The sequence below is a fragment of the Phymastichus coffea genome, unplaced genomic scaffold (assembly GCF_024137745.1).
Source record: "Phymastichus coffea isolate CEN01 unplaced genomic scaffold, Cenicafe_Pcof_1.1 PCOF00016, whole genome shotgun sequence".
In the NCBI taxonomy this organism is placed as follows: Eukaryota; Metazoa; Arthropoda; class Insecta; order Hymenoptera; family Eulophidae; genus Phymastichus; species Phymastichus coffea.
Window position 1 is genome coordinate 1,140,025 of NW_026706827.1, and position 9,335 is coordinate 1,149,359.

Below are 9,335 nucleotides of genomic sequence, written 5' to 3' on the forward strand. Positions count from 1 at the left end.
TCCGATCGTTTTCTAAAATCTCCGGTCGACCGTGCGTTCGTGTGCGCGATGTAGATACAAGCGGAGTGCGTGGCCGCGCGCAGCTCCGCGACAGAGGCGGAGGACGTATCTTGGCGATCGTGAATCGTTCGGATTTCCGAGCGCCGCGGCAGCGCAAATGAGAACCGAGGGACAGCTCGACGAGCCTTTGTACGAGCGGCTAAATGACAAGCGCGCCTACTCAGGCTTGACCATGCCACTCGTCGCGCCCGTCGCGCCCGTCGCGGCCACTGCAGATTGCAGCCGCAGCTCGCGGAAGTGCGCGGCGCCGAGCTCGACATAATGGCTAAGAAGCCGCGCCACTTGCGGAGCACACTGCCACGCACGTCCATTCTCAATTCCAAGCTCACGGCCGCCTGACCTTTCCGCCTATCTCGCGGCCACTTGCCATTAAAGCGCCAAGAGAACATGCCGACCACTGGCGCGTCGCTCGGTCGAGCCCCGAGCCAACGTCCAATAAGCGTCCTTTGAATTATCGACGGCTTCGCGCTCGGCCAAGCTAATGCACGAACGCGAGAGCCTCCTCCGCCTTTCGCGCTTAATCAACGAGCCGACTGCCACGCATACATTTGGCGTCGCCACACTGGGACTAATAAAGGAGTCGCGGAGCGCGCGGCGCTCTGGGAAAAAGGAAGAAGATCGGCAAGTGGAGGCAGAGTCGCGAGCGCGAAATGGGTTAATTACGAGAGCTAACGGAATAAAAATTGCAGAGCAGCGTGCTCGCGGCGAGGATGTCGGGCAGGAATGTAGACTCGTCGGCGAGCCTTTAATATGCAGGCGCTCGCGTGGCGGACGTGGCAGCCTCCGTGGCGCTCTCTGCCCGGCTCCGCGCTGATTGACAAAGCGTTGGCCGCGAGCTGCCGATAACACTGCGCGGTCGGCCGGGGCTGCGGGGCGCGCGGCGCTATCGGACCTCCGCCGGCTCCGTAACAAGCAGGAGCGAGCGCGAAAAATCGGAGGCAGCCCGTTACGCGCATAAATCAAAAGCCCTCCCCGAGGAAACAAGCAAAAATAGCGGGCTGCAGGTGATTTGCATGGAATAATGTCGTGCCGATCATCCTGCGTCTCGTTACTCGGGCCCGCGATCAGCAGCGATCCTCGGCGCAGAGCCACTTCCGCGCCGCGAAGCCGACGCGACGACTCGGCGGGGGAGGGGGGGGGGCGCTAAATCCCTAATGGACGCCGCACTCGTTCGCCGCGTCGGCGGCCTCTGACGATTATCCGTTTGTCTTCTCGTGACGGCCAGTGCCACCTCGAGCGCCATCAGTTGGCCGATCGCCGCGAGCGCCCGGCGGCGAGAGCATCAAGAGCAGCGGAGAGGGGCAAAAAGGACGCGCGCGCCGACTGCAAGTTTTTCCGCATTGACAGCGAGAGCAAAGGGAGCGGAGCGAGAGCTGTTGGGCGTTGCGTTATTAATGGCGCGGCGCGACTCGCGCGCTCGCGCGCTCGCGCACGCAGCTCAACTCGGCAAGCGAGCGCGCGCCGCTCGGTCCGGTTTTCTGCGGGACACTCCCGCGCACTCTGCATTTTCCTGCCGGCACTAGCCGCGCCGCCGCGTCCTTTTGCTCGCTGCTGCTCGCCGCTCGCGGCTCTCTTTTTAGGCCCGTTCCAGTGCCTTGGCGCTTTTTGCGTGGCGGCGCTCCTTTGCCGCCTCGCTGGCCTGCCCTCGCACGAGAGCTCAATGAGAGAGAGAGAGGGAGGGAGCGAGAGAGCGAGAGAGCGAGAGAGCGCGCCTCGGAGCTAGCTGTGCCGAACCGACTCTTCAATGAACTCGTAAATTCCCATCTCTAATCTTCCATCGTCTCCCTCTCGCGCAGCGGCGGCGCTGATTTTTTCGCGCGCGAGCAAAAATCCGCCGCTGGAATGTTACGAGCAAAAAGCTTTTTCAGCGGCAATTTGTCCGAATGCCAATTGCGGCCTTTGCAAATGCAAGGCCATTTCAGATGCATAGGTGGTACATGCTCGTGCACTTGAGTAATGAACGCTGAAATTATATCTCGGCGGAGTTTTTCAGGCCCGTGCGGTTCGCGAGGAGCGCAATGGAGCGCCCGGGGGATGCCGAGCTTGCGAGCGACAGATCGATCGGCCGGATGTGCCGCGCGGACCAGGCGAACCGAGCAGCTTTCGGCGCCGGCAGCGACAAAGAAGTAGAGCCATGAAAGCCGGCGCTGCCCTTGGCCGTAGGTCGGAGCGTCGGGGCGATGCATCAAAGCCGCGGCCGCAACTGCAACTCGATAATTCCTTAATTCGCCGCAAATTTATTCTTCGGTCTTCGTAACTCGCGCACGCCGAGAGCCCGAGCGGCGCGCAATTGCTGTTGCGCGCTACCAGGCTCGGCGCTCTCGGGGTCTCGGGCCCGCCGATATTATTTATGTCCGCGAGGCGGCAACGACTAGCTGCTCGCTCGCTTCCCCCGAGAGCCGCGCGCTCGACAAAGAAAATCGTGAAACACGCTCTATCCGCTCTCTCGCTGGCTCTTATGCATCTTATCCGGCCGCCCGCACATGGCGCGCCTCGACTCATCTTCTCCGCCGCGCCCTCGGCCCGATCGGTCCGATTGCCGGGGCCAATTAAGCGCGGCGGGCAGCAACGCCGTTCGACCACCTGGACATCGCGACAGCGGCTGCGGGGCTCTCCGAAAACCATAGTGCGAGCGCGCGCTCTCGCGGCTCGCCAGTGCGCTGATTTACGAGGGCCGCTCGCGGACCACGCACACTCGTCACGGCGATTCGCGTCGACGCGTGAATTTCGCGCGCACCGCGCCGCAGCCGAGCTCGCAGCGCAATGGCGGCGGGCCTGCGCCGGCGAACGCGACCGAGCTACCGGCGTGCATTGAAACCGCCGCTGCGTTCTGATTGCAGGACGAGTACAGACAGCGCAGGCGCTTGTCGACGCCGAGCGGCAGCCCAAGTCCGCCGCGGCCCTCGAGGCTGTCGCGATCCACGGGCACGCTGACGAGGCCGGAGCAGCAGTTCCGCGAGGGCAAGGGCTCGCGCGACTCGCAGCCCCAGGAAGCGGCCGAGAGGAGGGGCTGGTTCAAGTCGCTCTCCCGCAAAGCCAAGTCCAGCGCCAAGGTGAGCAGCCGGCCGAGCGGCCAGTGGCACGCGATTACCGCAGCGACGCGCCACGAGAGCCACCGAGTGGAGAGCGCGTGGGCGACACGGGGAACGGGACTCGCGGCGCGCCGCGATCGAGATCGGAGGTCGCGATCGGCGAGACGCGTCGCCGTTTGCGTTGCCGATCGCACACCGGGCCCCTCGGGCGCGCCTAAAAAACGCTCGTCGCACTTTGCAGCCGCTGGACAAGAAGCCGAGGATACCCGAGAGCGAGATCTTGACGACCGGCACCGAGGACGAGGAGGCGTCGTCCGCGCCGGAGCGCGCGTCCGTGCAGAAGAACCTGCGCTTCTTCGGCGACACCGACCAGGAGTCGCTCTCGTCGAGCCGCGAGCGCAGGTGAGTGCCTCGGAGCGGCGGAGGACCGCGGCCGGCCCGCGCGACTAACCGGCGGCCCTGCTGCCCCACAGGAACAAGCGCGGGGAGGAGCACGCCCAGGCGAGGCGCGAGCCGCCGAGCCCGAGCCGCCAGCCCATGGGCCGGAAGTCGTCGCGGCTGGCCGAGAGCGCGCTGTCGTCCGGCGAGAGCACCACCGGCGACAGCAGCCAGCAGAGCCAGAACTCGCAGCGCTCGCAGCGATCCGTGGTGTACCTGCACGCGGCCACAGGCACGGGGCTCCGTTCCGACGCCAGCCCGCGAGGCGAGGCGAGCGCGCCGCCGTCACTGACCGCACCGCGCTTGCTTTGCAGTCGGCGAGATCCCGGGGCCGAACGAGAGACGGCGCGCGGCCAGCCGGGAGGAGCTGAGCCGGCCGCTGGCGGCGCACACGCGCACCGTCTCGCGCAGCGTGAGCGTGCTGGCGCCGTGGCGGCCGCGCCACTACCGCGAGCCCTACGAGATCAACTACGACCAGGAGCAGCAGCACGTCAAGCCGCTGGCCACCACGAGGCGCCGGCAGCGCAGCCGCGAGACCCTCGGCCGCCGTCCCGCCAAGGAGCCGCGCCGCGCCAAGGACCTCAACTCCAAGTCGAGTGAGTGCCGCTGAGCCGTCCAGCTCGGCTTCTGCTCACTCCCTCCCTCTCTCTCTCTCTCTCTCTTCTCTCGTTCCTTGTTGCAGGCACCATCAACCGCGGCAGCTTGAAGCCAAAAGACAGCAGGAAGGTGGGCAGAACCGTGTCGACCGAGTCGTTGGCCAGCAAGTCCCGGAGCGTGAGCTCCAGGCCGGAGCAGCTGAGCAGATCCACCTCGGTGCCGCGCGACCCCAACAAGAGCGCCGGATGGTTCAAGCTCAAAAGCAAAAAGTCCCGGGCCTGACCATCCCGGCCCACTGACCAATGCTAGTCTTGACTCTTATTAAGCATCTTCTCTCTACCCCTTCCCCCTCTCTTCATTCTCCATTACTATTGCTACTATTGTCGTTATTATTACTTTTCACTGTAACGATTCTCCCGTCCAGTCCGTGCGCCTTCTTACTCATCGTCGTTCATCCGTCCCTTCGTCCCTTCGGTCTTCCATTCTGACGTTTAACACTTCCAACATTGGTCTTCCTCGATTCATCCTTAATCCCTGCTAATTGCCCACCTACATCCGTCCATGCCGCGTCTTAATCAAACGCATACACATTCCATCGGCGACATCGTAACGAAAGTCATGCGCTTATCAATTTACTGCCGCCAAGTACTTACAGAAGATTGTATTTACATTGAAATAACAATCATGTACATGCACGCATGCACGTGAACACACACACACACACACACACACACACACACACACACAACGATCGAAATTTTTGGTCATCGAATCATTCATGTAACCTTCTCTCTACCGGATTTACTCGGTTAAATTTCTGGCGATAGATGAGAATGCGTTCAGTGTCGAGCCGGCGCTGTGCGACGAACAAACCTTTGTGATTGTCGATTTAACAAAGACGGTTTTTCAAGTCTATTTTGTCAAATTTTCAGAGAGGACTTTCAAACTATTATAGGAACTGAAACAAGCTAATTTCATTCTGCGTCTGACTTTTGTTACTTTACCGTGAATTAGCGTGCCATTCTGTGTTTTACTGTGTCCTTATTATTTGTCTGCTATTATCCTCCTCGAAATTACAAACGAAAAACAAAAGGCAAAAGAAACAATCAAAATCAGCGGTAATTTGAAATCGAAACGATTGTCGAAAGTAAGGTAAATGGAAGAGCGCAATAAAAAAAAGCGAACGCATTTTCTACGGTTATCTATTATCAATTAATTTGACACGACCTCAAGTATCTTTGTAGTCTTTGCTCGAGTTTGTCGCTGTAAATAGTTGTACTAATTGTATCGTATTGAGCTATTTTTACAATCTCTCGCTTCTATTAAATATTGTCGTCGCGTATGCGGTTATCGTTATGTAATTATGTCGTTCAAGGAATCGTTTCATGCATTTACCCTTCAATTAGATATTTGTTCAATTGTTCGATTTTTGACCTTAATTATTTCGATTCATTTTGTTGAACAAAAAAAACCCTAAAGATGGAATGTTCATTTAACGACTTGGTTAATACCGGTACTGTGAAAAAATTAATTCCTACCTGGTGCTAATATATACAAGTGTGAGTGTGTATATATGACAATCATGTGGTTAGTGTAAATACCATAGAATTTATGTCGCTACATTAAAAACTTATCCTTAAAATAAAATCATCATTAACCTATAGCTCTTACCTTGCTAAATATAGGTTGAAATTGTCCACTGATGGGACGGTACATAGTTGCGGATCAAGTTATATTTTGTAACACGATTAAACAATTTGAAATAAATATAATTCAATACTAATAACGCTTTTTTTTCAAAGATTATATTTTTCCACTGCTATAACTTTTATTTACAAGACTTTCTTAACCGATACAGCATAAAAATGTTCCCATCAAGATGAGGAAAGCTCCAATACATGTCTCTGCAAAAAAAATAGTTTTCTCAATTTCAATTTATAATTTACATGTCAAATTGTTAAAAATTGATGTTTAACTTTCTGTAAAATAAATATGTGTACCTACGAGAATCAACTCTTTCTTCTCCTAAAAGTTTGCCAGTCAAAGCTGTGATGACAAATGTTAAGGAATTTACAGACACAACAGTCAATGATAAGTTTGATTGCTGAAGTAACACAATGTTAAGTATAGAGCCAATTTGATTTATTAGAAAGGGTATAAAATACTGGAAAAGCAATATTTTTTTTCAATTTTACATCAAAGCAGTTTTCATTGATGATAAAATACAAACCTCAAGATTGGTCACTAAGAAATATACATCTTTTAAAAATTGATCAATAACAGATGTTGATTTGACGGTCTCTATTCCTTGTGTGCCTTTTTTCATAAAAGGATTCGTTATGCCCCAAAATAAAGCTACTATCAAGTAACCAAAAACAGTGCCTGCAAAAGAAAACACCATAAAAATTAATCAATTTTTTTATATTGACAAATTTTATTTTTTCAAAATCAATGTTTCTATTGTTGTCTGTGTTTTTATTAGCATTGAAATTGCTCTGTCCAAAATAATATCAAAAACAAAAGATGTATTTTTCATTGACATTTAATGATTAATTTTTTTTACTTCTGAAAATTATATATATTGATAGATAGGATATTGAGTACTATATTAGGTTTAATATGTACATTGTCTTAAATTTATAAAATTTAAAAGAACAACAGAAAGTTAGTCAGTATTTATTCAGTTAATATACTTCACAAATTTATGAACAAACAAATCCTTCCGATTCTTAAATGAGGACAATTTTAATTTAAAAAACTGTACAAATTATCTCTTTCATCTATTCACTTAATATGGATAGTACTTTATGAGGAATGCTTATAAAAACAACCATTTTCTTTTTTGAAAATTTGAAGGAAAGTAAAACAATAAACAGAGTTTAATTTCCTTAAAATTCCATGTACACAAATAGAGCAGAATCAGAAAGGAGTGAAGAGATTATTATTGCTACTTAACGATATTCATTAGATTTGTTACCTTGCAACATACATTTGTCAAGGAAATAAAAAAATTGAAAACAGCTATAAAACAATTTAATGTAAGTGTGTATTTTTAAGAAAGCAAATATTCATTATTTGAGTTGAATTACATAATTATTTTATAAATTAAGTATATCAACTTGATATTTATGCATGACTGAATATGCAGATACAATGTTGCATATTACTTATACTTAAATAATAATGAATGAGTGGTATGTCAATGGCTTTAAATACACCTTACCGCAAATTTAATATTTCATTCTCCTAACACGATTAGAGTTGTTTTGAATTGATACAAAGGAAACTAGAATCATAATTATAGATATGAAGAAAATACATCATTAATAATCTTATTGAAGAGAGTGTATGTAGTTTTTTCTTTTAATAAGATCCTCTTTTTCAATATAATTAAAAAAATACTAACCTAGTGTGATATTCATCTTAAAGTTCTATACATATTCTTTTTTGACAATACAGATTATTCACAAATAAGTTTCCTGTGCATGATACTTTCATGTCAACATTTTTTTCTTTAAAATGTCACTCGTGAAAATAACGGAGTTCTATTACCCCGCACTATAAATGTAAACATAGCAACTACAGATGTCAGTGGACCTCAGACTTGAGACGCCGTGCAAAACGTATGAATAAGTATGTACGTACATATTTTGAGGACGTGGAAGTTATAGCTTCCAAAAATCACTTATTTCGACTTTTTGAAAAGATGATTCATGCAATTGATTCCGCGTCAATTCATTAAGAGAAAGTGAACAGGTATTTGATTGCTCGTCGCCAGTTTGATTGAGATTATATCAATTAGGGCAAAATTATTGAAAATTATTTGTTGCGTTAGTAAAGCTCCGAAGTTTTCTAGAACGGCGGAAAATTTATTTTGAACACGACATATTCAAACAAATATTTTACAAATTTTTATTTAATAGCTCAAATCAAGCATATCTGCAACCGTTCTAATGCTGTCCATTAGATCCTCTTCGAGATAGTCGAGCACGGCTTCTTTATTTTTAACGTTTCTCACGACTCGAGGAGCACCGATTACTTCATGATTAGTACCATGGTGTGCCACAGAAATTAGATTTCCATCCTCACGACCGCATCGAACTCCATCTAATATGATATTTGGATTTGGATGCCTTCATTTAGGAAAATTCAATGCGTACAATTCTGCTGCAGCATTGGCATTACAACCAGCCTGATCGTATGCAATCAATATCTCTGTTTACTCAGCGCCAGTATAAGGCATACACGACCTCTTCCACAACCACCAACTCAACCACCAACTCGACCATCAGCTCAACCTTCACCTCGCCCACGATCACCCATATACGTAACGCAATAAAAATTGAATGCAAAACGATAAAATGCGAACCGCGAAAAAACCTTGTGAAAACAACGAAAATAGTGCCACCACATATTTGTAAAGAAACATTGATGACAAAAGCAAATCAAATTTTTTAATTTAGAATTGAATTTTGTTTAAACGTTGTAATTGATATTGGCAATATCAATTGTATTGCTATCTTGGCAAGAAAATGTTGCAGTTCCGAACAAAAAACAACTCAAACGTATACTTGAAAATTTATGTTAAATTAAAAAATAAAAATTTTAATTTGTACCATCCTCTGATGATAAATAAATCCTTATTTCGTGGCAGTATGAGAATTCAAATTAACAATACCTCTTGCGCATGCGTCAGTACAGTATGACTATTCTGGCGCCAAAGTATTTGAAAATTGTAGAGAACTAAGTTTGCATTATATAAAAAAATATTGATATGGCCACATTTTTTCTGAGTTGAGTGTTAGGAATCAAAGTCATTTCTAAAATAGACACAAACAGATCTTCTAGATCAGTATACCTATGACGAAATGATTGACTCGATAATACTTATATGAAATAAATAACAAGTTCATTTGATTTTTTAGCGTGCTATGGGTATTAAAAAATAAAACAAATCTTGTATCTTTGGATATTTTTATTTTAGAAGTATTACTTTTTTTTAAGTTCTGGACACATCATCTTCTAAGCTGCCATATAGTTATTCAAATTCGAAAACACATTTTATTGACACGATGCATGTGTAATGACTAAGAAAAATCAAAAGAAAGAATTTAGATTAGTATAAAATTTGGAACTGTGTATTTCAAAGATAATTCCGTAGAACAATGTTTTCCGATATTACTGATTAGAGCGAAGCAAGTGGTACCA

The 9,335-nt window shown here is 47.8% G+C and overlaps 2 protein-coding genes across 3 annotated transcripts in view; one reads left to right on the plus strand and one right to left on the minus strand.

Moving 5' to 3' along the window:
* The window catches only part of LOC131675135 (uncharacterized), a 59,926-nt gene extending 55,505 nt beyond the window's left edge, over positions 1 to 4,421 (plus strand). The window contains exons 3-7 of the mRNA XM_058953993.1: positions 2,901 to 3,113; positions 3,334 to 3,494; positions 3,566 to 3,762; positions 3,845 to 4,126; positions 4,213 to 4,421. Coding sequence (XP_058809976.1) covers positions 2,901 to 3,113; positions 3,334 to 3,494; positions 3,566 to 3,762; positions 3,845 to 4,126; positions 4,213 to 4,409 — 1,050 coding nt within the window. The 3' untranslated portion in view covers positions 4,410 to 4,421. The remainder of the gene's footprint in view (positions 1 to 2,900; positions 3,114 to 3,333; positions 3,495 to 3,565; positions 3,763 to 3,844; positions 4,127 to 4,212) is intronic.
* A 1,501-nt stretch (positions 4,422 to 5,922) lies between these two features.
* Positions 5,923 to 7,736, minus strand: LOC131675136 (transmembrane protein 234 homolog). 2 transcript variants are annotated; one of them, XM_058953995.1, is made up of 4 exons: positions 7,534 to 7,736; positions 6,358 to 6,509; positions 6,132 to 6,291; positions 5,923 to 6,031 (listed from the first exon to the last, which is right to left on the minus strand). In XM_058953995.1, exons 1-4 carry the CDS (start codon positions 7,547 to 7,549, stop codon positions 5,973 to 5,975), a joined length of 387 nt encoding a protein of 128 aa, XP_058809978.1. In that variant the 5' UTR covers positions 7,550 to 7,736; the 3' UTR covers positions 5,923 to 5,972. The 2 variants fall into 2 exon arrangements, with proteins under 2 accessions (XP_058809978.1, XP_058809977.1); XM_058953994.1 differs by having other exon boundaries at positions 5,935 to 6,031; positions 6,128 to 6,291.
* Between the last annotated feature and the right edge of the window lie 1,599 nt (positions 7,737 to 9,335).

Bases quoted from the DNA above. Each gene is read 5' to 3' on its own strand.
- LOC131675136 (XM_058953994.1), bottom strand. The intron at 6,292-6,357 runs GTTTGTATTTTA...TTGCTTTTCCAG, and splicing joins TCTTAGTGACCAATCTTGAG to TATTTTATACCCTTTCTAAT. The intron at 6,032-6,127 runs GTACACATATTT...TTTTTTTTGCAG, and splicing joins GAAAGAGTTGATTCTCGTAG to AGACATGTATTGGAGCTTTC.